Source organism: Myzus persicae, unplaced genomic scaffold (assembly GCF_001856785.1).
Source record: "Myzus persicae strain clone G006 unplaced genomic scaffold, MPER_G0061.0, whole genome shotgun sequence".
Lineage (NCBI taxonomy): Eukaryota > Metazoa > Arthropoda > Insecta > Hemiptera > Aphididae > Myzus > Myzus persicae.
Window position 1 is genome coordinate 125813 of NW_019103953.1, and position 23997 is coordinate 149809.

The following is a 23997-nucleotide window of genomic DNA, read 5'->3' on the forward strand; positions in this document are numbered from 1 at the left end:
AATTACTAACGTATCGTAAAGTTAATTTAAAAAAAAATACCTTTTGATTATTATATCAAAAACCATGGTCGTGTCCAGCACTTTTTGTTGGGGGAAGCCGGGAAGGGGTCATTTTTATAAATAGAACCATATTAGTGTTTTAGGTATCTGTATTAATATAAATTAATCAAATTTGATTTTAAATCAACATCATTTTCCTAGATTGTTTTGCAAACTGATTTAGCACCTTTTCTGGATCAACATTTATTTCCCTGTGAAATATGTTGAGACGAGTTTCACCAGTCGAGTTCCGAAGGTACGTTTTAAATCTCTTGAAAGAAAAAAATATTCTTTTTTTGTCGCCGTTGCCATAGGTTCAGTAGCTACAACTTGTAAAAGTGTTCATATTATGTTGGAAAATAATTAGATACTGTATTTGCCTGTGACTTTTTTTCAAGCCACTTTGATTTATATTTTGATGTATTCTGATAAGGTACCTGGTACACTAACAAAATTCGAAGAATACTAAAAATAATGAAATTAAACTTTCACGATTAATTCATGAAACAGTTTTTGACTACTATAACGTCACGTATTTATTAAGAATTATAATTTTATTATATTTATATGACTAAACAATACAAATTAATTAATTCGTTTTTAATATATTTGTAATTGTAATATTTATGTGTTTTTTTTATTTACACATGATGAATAAACGTATTATTTTCCATTTTTCAAACTAACTGGGATAAGCTAAGCGTTGCTACATTGGATTATTTAACTAGATTAGTTATTAAGCTAATTAGAAAATTAACCAATTAGTTAAGTTTAAAAGCTTGAACAAAATTAATTTATCAATTTTTATAGTAAATTGTTAATTATGATCTCATTGAGTTTTATATTTAATATTTTTCCAGCATCACTGATAATTAAAGAATAATATTAATTCAACTTACCAGTTACCACATTAATAATAAATAATAACAATATTATAAAATATCCTAAACCGACATACCGTCTCCGCTCAGAATCGTTTTTCGTATACAATGACTTGATACCATCCATTACAGCGATCTTCCACTTTCCCGCTATTTTTATTTATTTTTTTTTTATTTTTAGCTAGTTGGTGTAATCCAGGGCTGTAGATAAATAATATGTCTATAGTAAAATTTAAACTTTAAAGGTAGGTATTGCAAAATTAATTCTGTACTTCTGTAGATTATTAATTGTAAATAGATAATGCAGACTTTTTTAAAATTATATAAATATTTCATTGGGAGCCTAAGCTTTAAAAAATACAGCTTTGGGTCTTTTGGCCTGTATAGCATTTTTCGGTTCAAGGTAGCGCCGGTCGTTGGGATCGAAAAAATTTTTTTTTCGGCTGTCGCTGCGGATGAAATTAGTCACGTCTATGGATTTCGATGACCACAGAATAAATATAATATATGAGATATAAGAATATAAGATATCTTAGTTCGTGAATAGTGGGGCATATAGATCATTTCTTATATATATATATTATCTATGATGATGTCTGCTAAAAATAATTCTTAAAAATTATATCAAATCTGAAATCATAGACAATATTGTCTAAATGTCGCAATATAATTATTATTATTAAAGTTGTAGCCTGCATATGGGAATGGCGTCAAATGTTCTTATCAAATCAGACGAAAACTATTTACTGCTAGCGGTTCCTGTGGTAGTATGGTGTATTACTGTATTATAGAGTGCACGATTAAAGATATACGTATATCTTTAATCGTGATAGAGTAGTGATTTTCAAAATATGCAAGATTTTCAAGAAGAAAAATTCGATACGTATCAATACGAAATAGTTACGTACCGCCTCGTATCGGAGTTCGAGTCCGATACGGGTGACGGGTCGGTATGTATCGCTGGTATATTGCACGTGTAACATCTTGAACGCTCAAAATTGACCCGATACGTACCGATACACTCCAAATTCTTTCTTGAAAATCTTGATGGTATGCGTACCCCTTGGGATACTGAATATTTTTTAGGAGTTACGAGTCTGACCAACAAACCTTCAAATTTGAATAGAGGAAAAAACTCCGAAATCCAACGTATACGAATTGCGAATTTCAGATTTAAAACTGTACAGACTAGACAGTACCATATGGCATATACTGATATACCTACAATATTATATATACTAGTATATATAATCAATGACAGTACCTAACCGTTTCACTCGCCAGTGTAAGCGCGGCTGCCGTAATACCAAGTTGACAATTATAATATATTGACGTTGGACGGATGCACGCCAATGCAGTGCATTCGCGTCATTGCAGTGAAACTCTCGGCTCGTCGAAGTCTCGTGTTATCCACGATGAACAACAAATACTTAAGTTTTGGTAGGAAACTAGGAACTACATTGTTAGATGTCTGGATCTGTGTGGGAAAGGAAATAAGAATAACTGTCTAGCATTGCTGTTAAATTTTCAGTTGGGTTTTCCACTAATTATTTGTGTGGAAAAGATTTTTCAAGTTTAACTCATCTTAAAAGTTAATAAAGGAACAAATTAAATGTTGCCAATTATATAAGATTGTATTTAACTAATGTAGAACCCAATTACGAAGTAAAAATGTATGTAGGCAATATCTGTTTTTATTTAAACATGACAGTATGACACGCATTATTAAATTGCATAGATTAAATAAGTCTTTAACACTTTTTTATACATTTTGGTTTACTAAATGAGAACGGGTACCTACCCAAACATGTTTATGGGTAAAAAGATTAAGTGTCTATAAAAATTTGAGAATTATTTTTTAATAATATTATTGACTATGATTCAATGACATATTTTTAAAAAATATATAATTACCTATCTGCTATTTTTTTTTTCTTTAATATATCTGTCTTGTATTTATTAGTTATTATCTTTAGAAAAAGACTTTTCTTCCGGGACTTTTTTACCCTGAGCCTTTCTTTTCTACCATCAATCTATACAGTTCAACAGTAGTAGTCATAGCACATTAGTAGATAAATAAGCAATAGCAATAGATAAAATTAAATTCATTTTGTAGTACAGGATTTCACGGGCATTACAGTACACCACCGAGTCCTCTGGAAGCGCTAGCATTCTATATAGTATAATGAGCTTATTTTTGTATTAAATAATGAGAACATTTTAACAAGCCGGGATCGTTAAGTAATTTTATTTATTTATAGCCGTGTTGTCGACGACGAATTGTTTGATAACGCCACCGCGGCCCGCAACACATCGAGAAATTAAATGAGAATGTAGTTTCGAGATATCAAAATATTATGCCCCTCTAGAGTCTATACCGATTACCGATATCGCTGATTGACGTTCTCACTGGCTTAGTGGCCTCCGTCATAAGTTGCAACCACTCTTGGATGTTTATGGCGTCGTTTGGATCGCAATAACTCTTCGTCGGCCTAAACTTAACTGTTTGAAGTTGCAAGTTCACTTCTTCGTTCGTGCCCTACCGGTCCGTGAACGCGGATCGTCCTTGTCGCCATTGATCACACGTCGTGCGAAAAGATGAGTGTCGACATGGTGGAAGACGGTCAGGTAACAATGATAATTGATCATTTTCGACAAAATGACTCTTACTTGCTGTTACGTTGTGACTAATAAGACGTTTTACATATCTCTGGTACCGCGAACCAATGATAGATTAATACCAAACAATGTGAGAGGATTTTGATGTCACCAGTATTAGACTAGACACTTATTCCTACATATTGAAATAACATGTTATTATAATATGTTTCACTTTGCCCCGATGACCTGGTAGTAATTGGCGATACATAAGGCAAGCAATTAATTTCGACGAGTATGGCACACGTATCTGTGCAGGCTGAGGGATTGTTATTATAAATTAAATTTTGTTAAGTAATCAAAAATAGTTATGCACTTATACCTATACGGCGGGAGTCCACGATAATACAGGATATATGTATATTATGATAATAAAATATAAATACTGCAATGATGTGACAATGACCAAATTAAATGTTATGATACTTGCTTGTGTATAGGATGAGGACAATTCAGCATATGGTAGCTGTGAGGGTCCGGATGCTATGTATGTCAAGCTGATATCGAGTGATGGACACGAGTTTATCGTAAAGCGGGAGCATGCCTTGATGTCAGGCACAATAAAAGCCATGTTGAGTGGCCCTGGCCAGTTTTCAGAAAACGAAACAAACGAAATCCACTTCAGGGAGATACCGTAAGTGGTGTTGGTGATTACCACCGTATAAATGTATAATATAGTACAAACCTTGTCAAAAGAAGTCTAAAAAATATTTTTTTTTCTTGTTTACTTATAGCTCTCACGTTTTACAAAAGGTCTGTATGTACTTTACATACAAAGCTCGTTACACAAACAGCTCAACCGAGATTCCAGAGTTCCCTATTCCACCACAAATCGCTTTGGAACTTCTGATGGCAGCTAACTTTTTGGATTGTTAATGTTGAGTAATGAAAACCGATTTTCACAAATTATTACAATTTCAGAATTAAATAATCTATAAGCTTTTAAAACATTCTTGTCTTCATAAACTTGATAGTTTAAACATTATTGGAATGGTAAATGATAATTTTATAGTCAATTATTTTTATTGTAACTATAAATTATTATGTGGGCACAGATTTACATATACTTATGTTCTGTAAATGATTTTCTATGTGTTTTTGTTTGATTAATTAATTATTATTATACTTATTTTGTATTAAAAATATATATATATATACCTATAACTACATTCAATTTTGTTTTTTTTAAACAACTTAATTATCTATATTTTATAAAATCTTCAAATTTATAAATTAATTTACTAATAAATAAATATAGTATTGCATTCATTTAATATTAAAGTGTGCCAGATAAATAAATAGAACACATAATAATAAATAAAAAAAATAAAACTTCTTTTACTACCAATTTTAAATACACTAGACTTAAAAAGAAATTGAAAAATATATATAATTCACAATTGTTATTAATAGGTTATCATTTGTATGAAAGGTATTTTAAATAGTATTATTTTTTTTTTACTTTGACTATAAATTAAATTTAATAACTGGTATTATTTTGTTCACGTGCTTTTGGAACACAGAATTATAATAAGTTTGTATAGTTGACAAAATAAATAATCGTATTTTATCAAAATTGTGTAAATATATTATAGGCGAAAATGGAATTATTGATATATAGGAAAATATGGAATCTTGATATATATGTAAAAATATGTTTTTAAAACAAAATATATAAAAATATATAATATTGAGTATGGCTCATTTTATTATAAATCATTTGAAAAAAATGTATTACTTGCCTACATTAAATTATCTAGTCAAAGTAAAAACATGTACTTACTTATAAATTCTAGAAGCTAATTTTTAAGTAACGCATGTTAGTTGTTAATGTATTATTTTATATTACTTACTCAATTATATGGAAATTAATTAGGTTTAATTTTTACTATATTATAGCATACATGTGTATTATAAATTGTATAATAGTTTTACATACAATGTAGTTATAATCAGGCCTCGGTGAAGCCAATTTTAAATAAAATTGAATATCATTGCTCATGTATAGAGCGATTGGGTGACCTGACAATACATTGTCATAAAGGAACTATTCAATTTTCAGGGATGAACTTATTTAGTATAATCTAGAATAAATAATATACAATTTTAAATGTTTTTTAAATTTATTCTACCATAAATATAATGTTATAATCATTGACCTATAAAATGTATAATAATTCTGTTAGTTGTTAGTTGTGTATAAAATAATTCTCACAAAAATCTAGTTAATTTTGGAACCCAATATATTAACTTAAACTAACAATAAAGTATATATATACTATATATATATAATTGACCATGTACAAACTGACTTACTGACTGATCAACATAAAGCTTAAACCATGATAGTTTTGAGGACTTGGATATAATTACATAAGTCCAGCTGTTTTCAATTTAAAAACAAAGTAAAGGAAATTCTCACATGTGAGCAATGACAGGTTAGAAATAATTTAGATTGTCCCACCTGTGATGAGAAAGTTAAGTTTTTGTTTACAACTGTACAATGTGTAGGCCCTAAATAATGATGTAGTGTAGGTCTGTAATTAGGTATAACCGTTAGAATTAGGCTTAGTAGTTAGTTATTATTAAAATGATGTTTATATTTTATTATGAAAGTATTAGTATGCATATTGGTGACTGTTAATCATCATTTTTAAAGAAAAATTACACACACAATGGCATAAGTGATGTTAAAATTATTTCTAAGATTGTAATTTTTTTAAGCTCATGTTAGAGATAAATACAAATATAATTTAGTACTACTGAATGATAAGGACGTAAAATATTAAATTATCTTCTATATTAACATTATATCTTTTAATCAGATTCCTAATTATCTGGTTTATATTATTTGATGTGGATATTGTATGTATTGATATAAAACTAAATACATGACCAAATTAGTCATTTGTCAAGAATATCTTATTTTTATTTCAATGACAGTTGTTCATCTATTATACACTATGTTTAAAGAATTATTGATTTCTATCTTGTATTTTATTTTAAGATATTGATTTACGCCTATGGTTTAATTATTATTGATTAACTTAAAAGCTGATGAACAACAATCAGTCAGACAAATATCATAGATTGAATGAATATGAAAATGATCTGTGTAATGAAACTTAAAATGATGATAGGTGCTTTTAATATCTAAAAAACATTGAGTAATTACATTGCGTTTCAATTCTTATGTATATGTAAGTGTTTCAATCTATAGAAAAATGTACAAAAGTCAATCTGAGTACCATAAATTAGTGACTTTTTTCCTCTACTTATTTAAATACCTACCTATTAAGTAAATTTGTTTTTAATATTAATTTTTAAATGTTTTATTCTAAGTACTAGACACCTATAACCTATCTATATTAAACGAATCCTATATACTTATAAAATATAGAGCATTGGTATATATTTATATTATATTATAACAAATCTTAAAAAAATTATAGAGGTAAAAAAGTATTTTAAAAAAAGCGTATTGAAACCACCCAAAGAAAATATTTTCAAAAACGTTAATCCTTAAAATAATGAGCGTCTTATGTTGACTTCACACGATCAGTTTTTACTGAACATTTTAAATTTCAATAAATAACAAAATATAATATAAGTATAATCAATTAATAAATATTTGTAAATTTAAATAGTTATAATAGGTATTTTATTAAAAATAATATTTTAGTTTCGATAGGTAAGGATCCATATATATATGATGTAAGTATATTATTAATTATTATTATTCTAGCCATGATAAATCAATTATGCGATTAGGTAATAATCTATGCCATGGATGCCCATGGTAAAGGGATATCACAAATTACAACATTTATCAATTTGTCTTATCATACAAAATTCGATTGCTCTTTTTACGCTGCCATTTTTGTTTTTATCATTAGCTATTTGATTGAGAGGGGGTATAAATGAATTAACCTTATAGTTCTGTGCTTATAGGTATATTTCAACCATGATTAGTGATTCTACTGGATATAGCACCTAAGTCACAGCAGCTGCACTACTGCCCTAGTGAGAGACGTGAGTGAGTGGGCTCCGAAAAGTGGAAATCGTCTAGGTCTGTCCTGTGTGTCTAGTGTTATTGCTAATATTGCTTATTTCTCGTCAACTATAATATTATTGTTCTTATAATATTTCACCTCAATTCCACAAGTTTTGATCTATTGATTGTCACACGGTCCCGAAGTCAAAAGTGTTGAACGAAAAAAAACATGATCGTCGACGCGGTTCAAGAAAATGAGGTAATGAAATTATGTATATTAAGAAATGCATTAGTTACCTAATATTGAAAACAAACTTACGATATTTGAGTGTACATTTAGAATGGGTCCGGCAATTGCGATGGCCCTGATGCTATGTACATCAAGCTGATTTCGAGTGATGGGCACGAGTTCATTGTTAAGCGGGAACATGCCTTGATGTCGGGTACGATCAAAGCCATGTTGAGCGGACCCGGTCAGTTTGCAGAGAATGAAACAAACGAAATCCACTTCAGAGAGATACCGTAAGCAATAACCATATTATCAGAAGTATTGATATAATGATTTCCTATTGTTTAGCTCGCACGTGTTGCATAATGTTTGTATGTACTTCACGTACAAAGCTCGTTATTCGAACAGTTCTACTGAAATACCAGAGTTCATCATCAAGCCTCAAATCGCTTTGGAACTACTCATGGCTGCCAACTTTTTAGACTGTTAACTGCCCTCAACGACTGAATATTACTACTACTAATATTAATATTTCAAGTTTATATAAGTATCATCCAGTGTATCCTACTTTTAAAAACAATTTTTTTTAACTCAACAATAAAAGTAACAACCAAATAAAATTATAATATTTAAATGTGTACAGTGTACATCAAATATTATAGTCAATATTTTATAATGCTCAAGTTAAATTTTAAAATACTTTTTCAAAGTGTCTATTTTCTTATATCAAAATACAAAGGAGTTTGTTTAATATTTCTATTACTTAATTTGTTATTTAATACCTACCTTGAGCACATTGTTTAAATCATGTCATATTATTACAAATACAATTGTTACTTATGTAATATCTGGTAGAGGCTACAGCCCTGCCCTCCACCTCCTACAAAAGTGATTGGCTCTAGTTGTGTCACTGACTATAATAAATCTGATCTTCACATTTAGAAGTTTTGTAGCCGTAGAGGAAAACTATATTTTTATAAAATTAAAAATTAAATGTTGTAAACAAATAATTAATAATTAGATATATGAATAAAACAGTAACTTTTCCAATTTAAGACTATATTTTGTATACTTAAAAATGGTGACGAGTCCTTAATTTTTTTTTTATCTTAATTAAATAATAGTTGTTATTTTTTGTAATTCCAAAAGCTAATAAAATAAATGTTAAAGAAAATAGTTGTTTTTTGAATCTAGATTTTCAGGAAGAAAAAGTATTTAGACATTTAGTAGATATCAATTATCAGGTGATAATAAAAAAAGAGTTTGAGAACCAAAGACCTAACTATAATCAAAAATACCGGGTATAATAGTAAGTGTGGTGTACTGGTGTGCGGGCACGAGAAGGAATATTCTCGTAAATAATGTGCAAAAATGTCCTAAAAACTACATTTTTTAGCTTGTGAAACGTGGCTAGTGGCTACTCAATGATTTTGAATTTAATTAAAATATTAAATGAGTATGAAACGTTAAATTATTAAGGAATTTCAATAAAAGTGACGGTGTAACTATGTTAGAGACTCATTGAATACAGTACACATTGAAAAACATGTATTATTATAGACTATAGTGTGCGGATTGTTCGTATATACATAATTTTGTTGAAAGCAAATTTCTTAATTCTAATTTAAAAAAGGCACGTTTCACAGCACCCTGAATAAGATGAGACATTTTCATTTTACACATTTTCATATATTTTGTTGAATACCTGTACAATTCTTATATTAGAAGTTGGAAAGTTTGTTCCATCGGCTTCTATTAATATACGGCGTTATAAATAAATAAGAGATAACAATAGATAAAACATTTTAACGTAGCCTAATTGGGTAGACTGTAGTTTTCTTACAGTATTGACTATTGAACAAGCACCATTTTGTGCAATTATTGTTTTCGTTCGTTCATGCATTTAACTGTTTAGGGGAGGTTGGGTTCATTATATTTTTATTTTCTGTGTATTACACCGATAATAATCATGCGGAAAGTTCCGTTAACCAAAAGAGCAAGAGACTTTAAGAATTTCCCAATAAAACATTCAAGACTCAAGAGTGATGGCCTCGTGTTATTTGGTGTAGCTTATGAAAAATCTGTATATTATTTGCAACGTGTAATATACGTTTTATGTAACGCATTATATACAAATAAATAAGTATATAAAAACAAAGCACAAAGAAAATGGGGAAAGGAAAATTAAATTCACTCAGAATTTTGTCATCCTCGAACAGTAAGTCATTTTTTAATACTGATTTAAGCCGCACCATTAATTAAACCTGATTTTCCACTTTCTAAATTAAAAAAATCCAACTTTTAAAATGTTTTTGGAAAATTACACTGGACAAGCAATTCCCGATGAAAGCACTGTTCGAACAAATTACGTGGAAGTTACCTATTTATAATGAAACGATTTCATAATTCGAGATATCATTAAACGTGGTCCCATTTGGGTCTATTCCGATTTTTTTAAAAAAATATTTCATGTTTATTAATACATATTTTGACTTTTTTATTCCACAATAAACCATGCCCTAATTATGAAAGTGTAATTCTATTTATCTTATTCTTAATGTGAATGACCTAACATTTTCATTGATTTGCATTTGATCACCAAATTATGATATCGAAAATTTTATCCAAGGTTTAGATTTATCAAATATTAATAACAATTATGTTTAACAATATATTCAAGTACTTTTTGTGGAAACATTTATATTAACAAAATTAAAAAATTAAATATAAAGACGAAAAATGTTAGTTTTACCGTGCATTAATAATTTTACTAGAGAGTGAAATCTTTCTAAAATGTGCATTGACCATGTTTTTATCAAAAATGTTGAATCCAATAAAATTAATTCTCCTAGGTATACCTAATGAGATCTGATACAAATGATCATTTTCTAACAATATTTAAATCATCCAATTTATATATAGGGTGTTTCAAAGTTTATGTGGTAGCAGATTTCAGCATGATACATTTAAATTAGGAAAAAAATGACATATGTGAAAACCTCTTTGAATCATTTAATCTAAACTAATTTAATATTAATTATTATTTTTATTAACGAAGAAAGGGAAATTTTAGAGGTAACTTTTAAATTTAAAATTGAAACCTATATTTTTGAAATATGATTCATAGGTATAGGATTTATTTTTTGATACATTTTGAGGTATAGTTCATAGTTAAGGAAGCTATTTTTATTTGAATTTCATATTTTCTAATACTTCTGTTAGGTTACTTCTGTCATACTCCGATGCATTTTTGTATAACCTTAATAATCTGTACGATCTAACTATCAATTTATTATAGGTAGTAATAAAACTTTTGCTTAATATCTTAATTTAATTTTAATTACCCAAGTGTAATCACATTATTGTATTGATAATAAAAAAAAAACAACTCGTTAGATAATAATATACCTACCTCCCTATTATACTATTTATATTGTATATTGTGACCGGTTTTTATCTACTCAATAATTTTACATAATATTTATTATTTATAATATAAAAATAAACAGATTACAATTATTTAAAATTTATACAAATAGGTTTGGTACCTGCATTTTTTTTGACTTATGTAGAATATACCTACTGGCTACTAAATACATTTTTGTTTGAATTACCTTAATATTAGATATACCATTTCTAAACACTTCAAAATGACAAAATTGATTTCAAAAACTTGTATGATTGAACTGCGTGTTCAACATTTTTTAAATGATACATATAAAATCAAACCGATATTGAAAGAACATCACCTTTTCACAGTATAAAGATGTGATCAATTCAAAATTAAATTATATTAATTAGGACTCTGATGTTGTTTCACTAATTACAAGTTATTAAAGACTAAAGGTTATAACTAGACTTCGGGACTTAAGAACTGTAAAGACAGACAAATACACATAATAATATGAGCAAATATGTAAACATCAGAACAAGACAATTTATTGAATTTTTTGAAAAATGTATTTAATTATTATCTGTATTATCAATTTTTTTTTTGAATAATTGTACTTATTGCTCCAATGTCTTAAAACAAAAAAGAAAACGATAAGTCAATAGGAGGGATTGTCATCTGTGGTATGGAGCTCAAAGCCATCATCACATGGAAGTCACACAATATTTACACAACATTGTTAAAATAGTAAAATACATTAAATTTGTGTAAGCAATTTATTTATTTTTTGCTCTTTTAAGAATAATATGCAAAATAAAGTTTCATACTATTATAAATATTATAATATGAGTTTTTAATTTAATTATACCATCATAGGCGCAATTTCAATAAAAAAACTGAGGGTGCTTAAACTCTGCATTTTCTGCAATTTTCTTAAATTAAAATTAAATTATAACTATGAGGCATTAATGACTTTTTAGTTTTTCGAGCAAAAATGTTTTTTAACAATTTAACCTTGAATATTTAGTTTATTACATTTTTAAAAATTAATACAATAGTCAGTATAAGTATTACAATTTACAGGAACAAGAATTATGTATAAGTTTATACAAGATTTATACGTCTGTCTTTTTCTGCAAATGAGTCAATAACTTTATTAACATTAATTAATTTTTTTTTTTTGTAAAGAGACGTTTTGATGCATAAACACAACAATTATTTGAGGGTGCTAATTTTAAAATTGGGGGTGCTAATACCCCCTAAGCCCCCCCCCCCTATTTGCGCCTATGTATACCATCAAAGTTCCAGCCTTGGCATAATTAAGAAGTATTTCAAATATGCCAATTGCATCAGTAAAAAATTATTGCAATATATTCTGAGTGGTGAATAGTGTTGGGTTTTAGGCCAGGATTGAAAACTTTTATTTACATTTTTGTTCCTAATTTCGTAATGTACCTATTTACAAGTATTTTCTATCTCTGGATTTAGGTGGATTTTAGTTTTACAACTTATAATTAAATTTTAATAAATGTGAAAATTTTATTTGTTATGTGTACTATTATATTATACATTTATGTAAAAATTAATAATTAATATTTACTAATATGACTGCAAATTATTATTTATTGTTGTCATTTTGTAAATTGTATTATGTTAAAATGATTGAGCTATCAAGATGTGTGTTTACTATGTTATTTTTTTAAAATAGATTTTCCAGTTCATTGTTTTTTCTTATTTTCCACTCTCCCGTTTTACTGTCTTTTACTGGCCCAACATTTTCCCTGAGGATTTTCCTTTCAAAGACTAGTAGTTTTCTTTCTTTATTCTTGTTTAATGTCCAGGTCTCTGTCCCATAAGTGATAACTGGGCATTTTAAGGTTGTATGTAACTGTTTTTTCATTTCTAATGACAAGGATCCTAATATTTTTGAGAGTCTATAAAAGCACTTATTTCCTGATACAATTCTTGCCACAATTTCTTTGTCAGTTTCATTTTTTTCCTGTTAGTATTGAACCTAGGTACTTGACTTGATTGGCTCTATTGAACTCCTATCTAGGTACCTACTTCCATGTGTTAAATGTTGCAGCATTATCTCTTCTCCCCATGACCATGTACTCAGTTTTATCTTAATTTACTTGTAATATTTCTCTCTTAGCCATTTCTTCTAACCAGGTGAACAGTGATTTTAGATTATTATATGAATTGCTCATTAGTCATTAGTATCACATCGTTCATACACCAACAAAGTTACATCCGATTCCTGTAGTTTAAAACCTTCTTGTGGTTGTATGTTCATTTCTCTTACTACTTCTTTTCCTAGAATTAGGCTAAACAGAATTGGTGATATGGAGTCTCCCTGCTTTAACCCAGACTAAACCAGTATTGGGTCTGATATTGCAGCTCCTACCTTAATCTTAACAAAAGTTTCTGTGATACTTATTTCAATTAAACTTATTAGTTTTGTGGTAAATAAAATTCTTTCAGAGAGTTGATCAGACTTGTTCTGTGTATACTATACTATCATACACTTTCTTGAAGTCAATGAAAAGAACTCTTATATCTTTGTCAAACTCTCATGCTTTTTGAAATAACTGTCTGAGGATGAATATCTGATCTATCATTGACTTTCCAGGTGTAAATCCTCCCTGATAGTTCCCTAATATTTCTTCTACTTTACCTTTGTCTTGATAGAGTGTAGTTTGAGATAACCATGTATGTTACATTTAGAAGAGCTATTCCTCTATAGTTGTTACAATTCTGTTTGTTTCCCTTCTTGTGTATTGGGTATATCATAGCTGTTCTCCGTTCTACTGGTAATTCTTCATTTATCCAGGTTCGGCAGATCAGTTTAAATACTCTAAATGATATTTCATATCCTCCTTGTTTAAAGAGTTCTGCTTGGATTTCATCCTCTTCTGGTGACTTGTGATTTTTTAAATTGTTTATTTGACTTTTTACCTCATCTAAAGTAGGTTCTACGCTAAGGTTCTTCCTTTTTTTCAAAAAAGATAACATAGTAAATACAATTAGAAACCGAAGACTTCAGTGTTCTAGACACGCTATGCGAAGCCAGAACAACATAATAATAATAAGGATGATGTTACCATAACTGAGAATCTAGTTAGTAAAAGATCACTGGGGAAACCTAAGTGAATGTTGGAAGATGTGGAGCACTAAATGGAGGAACGAATTGGAAGGTACGAGCACTGGATAGGGAAAGCTGGACAGTTGGATGTGTGACACTACGGTCTTAATGGCTGACAAATCCCAAAGAAAAAGAAGAACTAAGATTTGTATGGTAAACTAAATTTAAAAGCAAATTTATTATTTTCAAAAGACTCTACTTTTTTTTTCAATAAAACAATCTGGTGTATTAGGTACATACCATAAGGTACATAATATAGTTAAGTTTAATAATAAATTATATATTTGTTAGGTATTCCCCTATATTTATAGAGTTATTACATTATTAAATGAGACTAACGTTTAAACAAATTAATTGAAAATGTATAGTAATGATAAAGTATTCTTATACTCAAATTGGTTAAAAATAATTGGTTTTGTGTAAATAACCTTTTAAAATATTACACCTAGTGTTCAAAAAGTTATATTAATATTGATACCTAGTAATTGTTTTAAACACTCGCAATACTTTTATTAGTCACATGTTATTCTCTCAATACATGATTATGACTGTCATGACTCATGACATACAGAATTTTGGTCCATGCCAGGCTTTCAACACAAGTTCAATTGTATTCTAAATTGTATTGGTATATGCTGTTTTGCTATATTTGTTACACTATTAAATGCGACCAATGTTTAAACAAATTAGTAGAAAATAGTGATGAGGCATTCATGAGCCCTCAAAATAGTTGCTTTTGTATGAATAACCTTGTATTACATAACTGCATTAAAGTTTTAAAGTCAAAAAGTTATTATTTCTTTAACTATATTAACACAAACCAACAAAAAACCATGCATGCAGATATTTATTAAGTAAATTGTTGAATTCTACAAAATTATTATTTATGTTAAATAAAAAAGAAAAAAACTCAAAGAATTAAAACTTAATATAGATGATACTTAAAGTGAATTTTTTAATATAATTTGCTATGTTCTCAAGGCACAGTACTTTCTATTCATTATTTTCATAAATGATCATTTAAAACAAATACTACAAAAAAATACTTACACAGAATTATTCTGATTTGCAAATGATACAGCTGTATTAGCAACTGAACATTGAATTTATAACTTATTTAATGAGTATAATAAAATTCTAGCTACTGTACATTCTTGGTTCTGTAAAAATAAATTAAAACTTAATCCATCTGAATCTAATTTTATTCATTTTTTAATAAATTTATCATATAGGTATTCAAATAAATTATAAATTGTGTCATGAAATATTTACTACCTATTGTAACTAGTATAACAACAATATAAAAAGCACTTAATGTAAAAAATCTGAAATTTATTCATAATTTCTGTTTTAATCAAGTTATGTAAACATAAACACTTTTCCATTTTTGATTATAAATATAAAACTAGATTTAAATAAAATATTAATTTACATACCCTAATTATTGCAAAAGTTTGTGTTCAAAAAAGTGTATTTTATATTGGTCTAAATTATGTATATATTTTAATATAAATATAAGTAATTTTAATAATTTAATTAACTTTATGAAACATATTGAACTTTTAGATTTAGCTTGTGCATACGTTTAATTATTTTACTATGTCACTTATATTTTATTTTTTCATAATTTCTTACTTTATTCTGTTAACTACGTATATTAATCTATAAAATGTTACATTATTTTATTCTTGTTAAAGATTATTTTAAATTGGAATAATCTTTTCTATTCTTATATTTAATTCTATGTTATATTTACATTTATTCTATACCATATTATTATATTGGTCTCTTATTTATATTTTTAAGAACTGTTCTTTTTAAGTTTTGATTACTGGGAATGTTGCAATATTGTGCACATAAATGCAATTTTGATGTTGCAATAAACTTATTATTTTAAGAATTAACGGATAAAATGGAAGGGGAATAACAAGGAAAACTTTTATTTAAGAAATGGTTCAATGGTTGAAATGGTTGGATGCAACAGGTACCCACATAAGAAGTATTCAAAACTCTTGCGTTAATGAGATAAGAATGGAAGTAAATTTTCATTACGGTACAAGGCAGAGCCTTAAGTTAAGAAGAAGAACACATTTGGTATATATGTCTATAATAGTTTAAGGTAGGCCATCTTAAAGTGTGTAGTGTATATACTCTATACAGATACAGAGTGACTTTGCTGCTTTTCAATATTGAACATAAGTACCTACACAGATAACCATAAAATATTTTTGTTTGTGTACATAACATTTGCCTCTCAAATATTGTACACTAATTTAAAGCCTTTATTATGGTTGTTATAAATAAATAAATAACATATTATTTCGATTTACATTATTTGTTTAATGAATTAGTACTGCATGCATATATTAGGTATTACAATATAATAGGTAGATGTAAAACACCTTACATACTTTTAATACACGACACAACATTTGGACATTTTCATACGAATATTGATAATTATTATTGAATATTGACTATCGAGAATGTATAGGTTATAAGTTCATAATTTGTACATTCGTTTGAGGCATTTCGTCACTTTGGCATTGGGCAGTATGGTCACCTAGTCCTCTCATCTCCAGCAACTGCATGAATCCTGGTTTCAATATTTTCCACGCTAATATTACAACATATGTTATTAAGTACAAGAGCATGAAAAAGAGGAGTATGAATTTGAGGTTGTCCATGTTTCGACTCTCCAGTTCCACAATTCCTCGGTGAAGACGACCCTTAGGAAACTATTGACTGTAGAGTGTGTAACTATGTGCCGATAGTAAAAATGCCGCAAGTCTACAATTAATGTACAAATATGAAGACACTAATCCACCGAATAGGTCTAGTTAGATTAGGGTAGTAGGCAGTATAATGGCACGCTGGCCCTTTGATGGCACTCTTATCAAAATACCCTTTAACCGCCACGGGCAGGTTGTTATGATGATATGACACCTATATAGGCAAGTGGCAACTGACAAGTCGTATCTTAAGCCCATTTGTCTACCTATTCGGTATATTCATGGATGGGTCTAGCCTTTAATAACGCAAGGGGTTATAGGTGTAAACCACAAAGTAAATAAAGGAGCTCAGCTACCCAAAAGCTAAAAAATTGTTCACCGCTCTTTAAGTATAGCGTAAGGTAGAGAGACTAGATAATAGGAGAATGGCCAACTGAGTAGTGGCAGCCATGTTTCGTCCAAACTATTCCCGCCTTTTTTGTGTTAGAAATTTAATTCTTATAAAATTATTATATTTTACAATTTAAATGCGTATTGCATATTGTGTACATAATAACATACACCATAGTTAAAAATGTTAGATGAAAAAAAACGTTTTTTAAAATTTTGAACTGATAATATTGTCTTATCTATCTTCTATCAGTGATACTAAAGTTATAATCTCTTTGATAAAAACGCAGTTTTATTTGGACATGTTGACTTCACATATTTCACTTCATTCCTGGTCTATTCTATTATATGTCTAAGAGTGTAACTATGTTTTTGCGGTAAACGTTTCCATGTTTTTCGGAGGTTCAGACTTCAGATCGTAGGTAAACAAGATCCCAACCAGCTGACTGAGTTTTGCTTCTATATTGTTCGATGGTGTTACACTTCTGGTTCAAGCGCGATTTTAACGCCATCTATGATCCATTCTAAGAAATATTAGTACATTAATTACAATTAATAATTATGCATTCGTATTTCGTGCCAGAAGTCAGAATGACCCATCTCACTAATCATCGTTGTTCTTTCAAAAATTAAAATAAATATATTCTCGTATCCATGATAGAAATTACTTTGGTTTATATAGTATATTATATTATAGTATATATTTATATATTTATCATATACCTACCAAACTGAGAGTAATTTTTAAAAAAAAGTAGTAGTATATAGTTCGTAAAATGTAGTACATTACATAATACCACAGAACAATATAGAATAGACACTCGATCAGCTGATCGGGTTACTGTATCCCTACGGTTGAAGTATTGGAAATTGTACCGTATCCGTAATCTGATAGAATGTTAGCAACGTGTATCCCTCTAAGTTACAGAATTATAAAAACGGAAACAACCAAACCACGCAATGACCAATGTTATTCTTATTATTTTTGTGTAATAATAATGATATGATTTATTTAAGTGATAACGCATGCCACGCACTCCTAGAGACCGCGTTCAAGGCCACAGTCACCAGATTTTGCCATTACACACAGTGTCTATGCCCTGATAATACATACTAATAGTTATAGTGCGGTCTACGAAAAGTGGGCTGCGATCGTTGCGCCCCTATCAGCAGTTTTTCGTAAATCCAGGGGATCTCCGTTTGGGAGTATTATTATTTTCATTATTTTATCATAGTAGAGAGATGGTTTTCAGGTGGTGTTTCATTGCATTTTAGTTTACATTTTGAAAATTTTGTTTTTGTTGACACGTAGATCCAATATAATAATTTAGTAAGCAGTTGTACATTACACGATTAAACATTAAATTCGGCGGGAAATCGTTTGGAGACCAATGCTGTAAAACGGCTAGTAGGCGCGTGATGATCGTGGCTACTTTTTGTAGATTGCACCATAATAGCTTATATGTGTGCTAATGTAATGAACTATTATAAATAGAAATATGCAAATAAATGCATGTGTAACAAAATCCTTAATATTATCAATAGATAGAGCCACATTTATCGATGTACTATAAGTGTTGCACCACAGAATAACTTCTGTTAAACTGTGGTTCCTTAAACTTGCACTCCTCCGGTCTATCGTTTCCAGTCCTGTTTATCTTAGTCCGTGGTCCGTGCCTTACTGCCTTATACTAGTTGTACTCAACTCATAGACGAATCGTGGTGGAAGTTTCCGAGGTGGAATGTGACTGCGCTGCACATACTGTTCCATACTTCTTCGCATGTTTGAATAACAAACCAGGTTGTGTTTAGATAGTGATAATGATTGTATCGTATTCTGGTCCTAGACTTTCTACTAGTTTTCTACAACAAAAACGGTTTTAACTGTGGTGTTCTTATTTTGATATAGCTCATTTAGATTTGGTATAGTAAAAACTTAAATATAAAGTATAAAATAATGTATAAAATTGTATAATATTATATGATTATGGTTAATAACAATATTTTTGGTCGCAAGAAATAACATCACTGCTGGCACACTAAGAATTGACCGCTACTCACCCACATCAAACCTAGAAGCTCCGTCTATGAGTATAAGGTCTATTGGCTAGAATGATAATTGGACGAAAAATGGAGCCCATGACCCGAATTATCGTTTATAGATGATTTGCTTTAGACGCATTCACGTATACAACAACTTTTTTTGAAAACAGTTGGGTGTACATTTTATTTTTTGATTGTTACTAAACCAGATGTAACATTTATCAAGTTTTCACAAAGGTATTTAGACATACTTAATATATACACGGATAGGAATTTCTTTCACGATATGTTGTGAGCGAAGAGTCTACTGGTTACCTTAATGGTTATATGCAGTTATAAATACTGATTATACGATAAAGACAAGATTTTTATCATTTCGATATTAGCCAATTTTTTTAATTAAGTAATTTTATTCAGTATGATTTTTTTTTACTATTATTATTGACTATTGTAATCACCTACTATTTTGTCAGTGTTTTTAACCTATTATTAAAAAATACAAACTAAAATACTAGATAAATGTTGGTGTTATGGTTACTTATCTTTATCACAGTTTGTTAGGGCACCACACCTTTTTTGCATGTATCCACTCTGGTAACTAGTATGATCTTCGATTAAACTTGAATACCTACCTACTATACTTATGTACCCTACGCATGCCTGCATTTTATTTTTGTTTTTCTAGCTTATTTTACCCTTTTAACGAAAATTGAACTAAAAACGGAAAGTAAAGTTCCATAATCCGTATTATATTATTGTAGTTTTTAATATGTATCAATTTAAATAAAATACATTTTTCTGCATTGATCATGGGGGTTCTAATCGGTCATTTTCTAAGGAGTAAGAATTAGGCAAATTATGTTGCAGGTACATCCGGGTGATGTCAATGTGTGCGAGTGTATATGAATATTAGTGTGTGTACGCTACACGCTGCAGCTTATCTCAACGCGTCTTCGCACTAGCTAGCAGGTACATGTCAGTGTATTGAAAAAAAAGTATTTAAAGCATTAAAATCGAACAATCCAAAGTCTCCTAATCTTGGCAATGTACAAATATGGCCATATGGGGCTTAGTAAGTCTCCACAAGAAAAATTGCAGGCAAATAGGCACATACATGTAAGTTCCCTCGCGAAAAAAATTACACCCTTAGGGACGCGAATTCGATTCTAGACAGTAACACAAATATACCAATATTATGTATTTTCTTACCCTGCAATAAAATTAAATGCATTACTTTCTATCTTATTTTTTTGACCTATGATAATATGAAATAGTATGGACAGTAGTTTTGTTGCAAATATATAGTAGCACGATCTTAAATAATAACCTTCTTATATACCCTGGATATGATCTATAATTTTTATTAACGGACAAATATTTAGAGTGTAACAGGAAGACCTGACAAATTAAACATCTTTTGTTTCAATCAATAATAATTTTTTAAATATATATATATATAATTTATTGACTTGCTCTATATATAATATAACATATTTTGATTTGATTTTTTAATACACAAAACAAAATTAATCCTAAATTCCAAATCGCCAATTTGTAAATCGGAGTATAGAGTGCAGCTGTGCACATAGTCAAAGCTTTTATTGGGTTTGTCAATTAAAGATTATCAACCATCACACAATTATAGTACAAGACTAAAAAAATTGTTGAAACCTAATTTTTTGTTCAATATAATCTCACAATCAGTTTGGAATCCAAGCCTAAATTTTAAAGGTGTCTTTTTATTTCATAAATATGATACACATTTGTTGTTTTTTTAACTTCAAAGAGTTGGTAATGTTGGTAGATTGTAGCACTCGTAAGTCGGAGGTATACGAATTATGTAACTATTATTCTGTCTTAGATGTAGGTTTTTTTAACAACATTGTTTTACGTCTTGGAAAATTTATTTATTTATTTTTTAATTTTATTTTTTAATTAATTCTACGTATTTAAAATTTAAATAGTTAAGAATTTAGATTATCCGCATTCAATTTCATTGTTTATACTCCTTATAAACCTTGGATAAGCTTACAATTGTTTTTATTTTAATTTTATTCGAGTTTGTTTACTTAGTTTTAATAAACAATGTTTTATTATTATTATTTTTATTTGTAAACTATGTAAAAACCATTAGTTTCGACAGTGGCAGTTTTTTTCAATTTAAATAATTATAGGACTCTGAACTTATAGGAGCTAGTAAAGCAAAATATGTACAAACAAATTGTAAAATATGTACTAAAAAATTGTAAAATATGCATAAAAAAAATGTAAAATATGCAAAAAATAATTTAAAATTCATTATTCAAAAACAAATATAATGTCGTTATAGGTTATATATACCATGGAAAAATAAAATATGGTGCGTAACTGGATGTTATTTTGACATTTTATTGAACTGAAAAAAGTTTTAAAAAAAGTTTGAGATTAAATGTGAATCGTACCGTTGTTGTTAAATTAGTAGTAGATTGAGAATAACAATGAATATTAATAGTACTTTAATAATATTGAATTTCATATTTTAAAATTAAAAAAATTAAATTTTTTTAGAAAATATTAAATAGCATGGTATGCTCATAAAAATCAAGAAATATGCACTTTTTTCTTAAAAATTAACAAAATATACATTTTTAAAATTGTATAGCTCGGTCTGCTATAAATCGAGAGTATTGCAAATAATATGCAACTCCTATAAAATCCGAGCCCTAATATGTAACATAAACATATACATAATAAACTATTAAATTATGAAAACAGTTCATTTTTTAGTTTTTGAATCCAGTCTGATAGAATAGTTTGAATGTGGACTGTGGACAAAACTACAAAAGTGTTTCTAATTATTCATTATTATGATTATTATTTATTATACATAGGTATTAAATAACATAATATAAACTATAATATATTTTATTAGTGTCCATATTTTATATAGGTTCACCCGATAAGTAATACAATTTGGGGTTTTATACAATTTTTTATCCAAATAAGTCAATATCTAATTTAATAGTATTAAAATTAAACCATAGTTAGAATAACTATAAGAATTTTACGTTAAGAAGTAGGTACATTACTTTTTTACATGGGTCTTAAACATATTATACTTGATTCGTGAGTATGAATATCATTGTAATTACTAATTTGTATAAGTGTAGTACTCAATTACTGCATTAGTCATTAGGCATATATTACCTACTCATTTACTTATTCATTACACTATTAGCTAAGCGTATAATATGTGCCAACAGGACTGACCTGTACGTAAATTGTGGAACAAGACTTACTTAATCAAGTGTACCACATCGAAGTCGGAAGTTACCTAATCGAAGATTTCGAAGTATTTAAATAGGTATCTAATCAGGTAAATACCGGTGCAGAGAGATTATTAGCTTTATAATCTAATTGATTACAACATTAATACCTATATATACAAATCTATATTCCATACCTATTATTATTAAGTAGGCGTACTAATGATTAACAAAAAATAAATTATCCATATATTTCAATATTTTGACCGAACTTAATAATATTAAAATACCAAATATAATATAAAATAATATAAATACATTATGTGTGTACAATATACATACTTCATAATATAATGGTTTTACAATAAAATTAATTCTCCAAAGTGAATACGAATTTTCGTTGAATAGTAGAAATGTATGTTAAATTTATCTGTAGGTACCTACAGATATAGAATATAGAAATTATATTAACCGTTGTAAATATTATAATAATTATATGTCATGTGATCAAATGAGCAAACAATTAATATAACATATATTAGCACATTACTTACCATATAATATCATACTAGGTGTACAGGAAGACTGAATCCCCTTAATGCAATAACATTTGCTTGAATCAATTATTAAAATATTTTTTATGTACAATTTATAGACGATGTGGTCTTGACCATTAAATAAAAAAACGTTGTTATTGATTCGAGTCTGCTACAAAACTATAATAATATAATACATAATGTTATATAAAGTAATAGGTGATTCAGCAAGCATGCTCACCACTATTGTAATCATTCATTTATTCAAATACTGATTTTTAAAATTTTTAAATATGGCATTAAAGACCATGTATGTTATATATTATATTACATATATTTTTATATTTTTATAAAACTATTTTTCGGAACTATTATCCTTTGTAGTTAGTGTATATACATTTTAATAATTCAGATACTTCAACGTTATAGTCGTTTGAATCTTGATTTAGGTGTGTAAAAATTTTCAAACAAAATTATCTATAGCTTGATAATTCATGGTAAAAATGGCTGGTTCTCACACGAAAAAAAAGTTATATAAATATCTAAATATTTGAAAATATATGGTTTTTAAAATTCTCAAAAGTCTGAATTGGAATAAATTTATTATTATTAAAGGAAATAATTGATGATGAGTATGCTTGGTGAATCATTCTGTTTATATTATATACGTTATATACTTATAGCCTATAGGTATACTGCAGTTACATACATATT

The 23997-nt window shown here is 28.4% G+C and overlaps 2 protein-coding genes across 2 annotated transcripts; both read left to right on the forward strand.

The window, feature by feature from the left end:
• The first annotated feature begins 3246 nt into the window (after positions 1-3246).
• LOC111036821 (elongin-C) lies at positions 3247-4742 on the forward strand. The gene is made up of 3 exons (XM_022319036.1): positions 3247-3548; positions 4019-4212; positions 4313-4742. The coding sequence occupies exons 1-3, from the start codon at positions 3519-3521 to the stop codon at positions 4452-4454; spliced, it is 366 nt and encodes a 121-aa protein (XP_022174728.1). The 5' UTR covers positions 3247-3518; the 3' UTR covers positions 4455-4742.
• A 2739-nt stretch (positions 4743-7481) lies between these two features.
• LOC111036822 (elongin-C-like) lies at positions 7482-8856 on the forward strand. The gene is made up of 3 exons (XM_022319037.1): positions 7482-7831; positions 7913-8094; positions 8150-8856. The coding sequence occupies exons 1-3, from the start codon at positions 7802-7804 to the stop codon at positions 8289-8291; spliced, it is 354 nt and encodes a 117-aa protein (XP_022174729.1). The 5' UTR covers positions 7482-7801; the 3' UTR covers positions 8292-8856.
• Positions 8857-23997: the final 15141 nt, after the last annotated feature.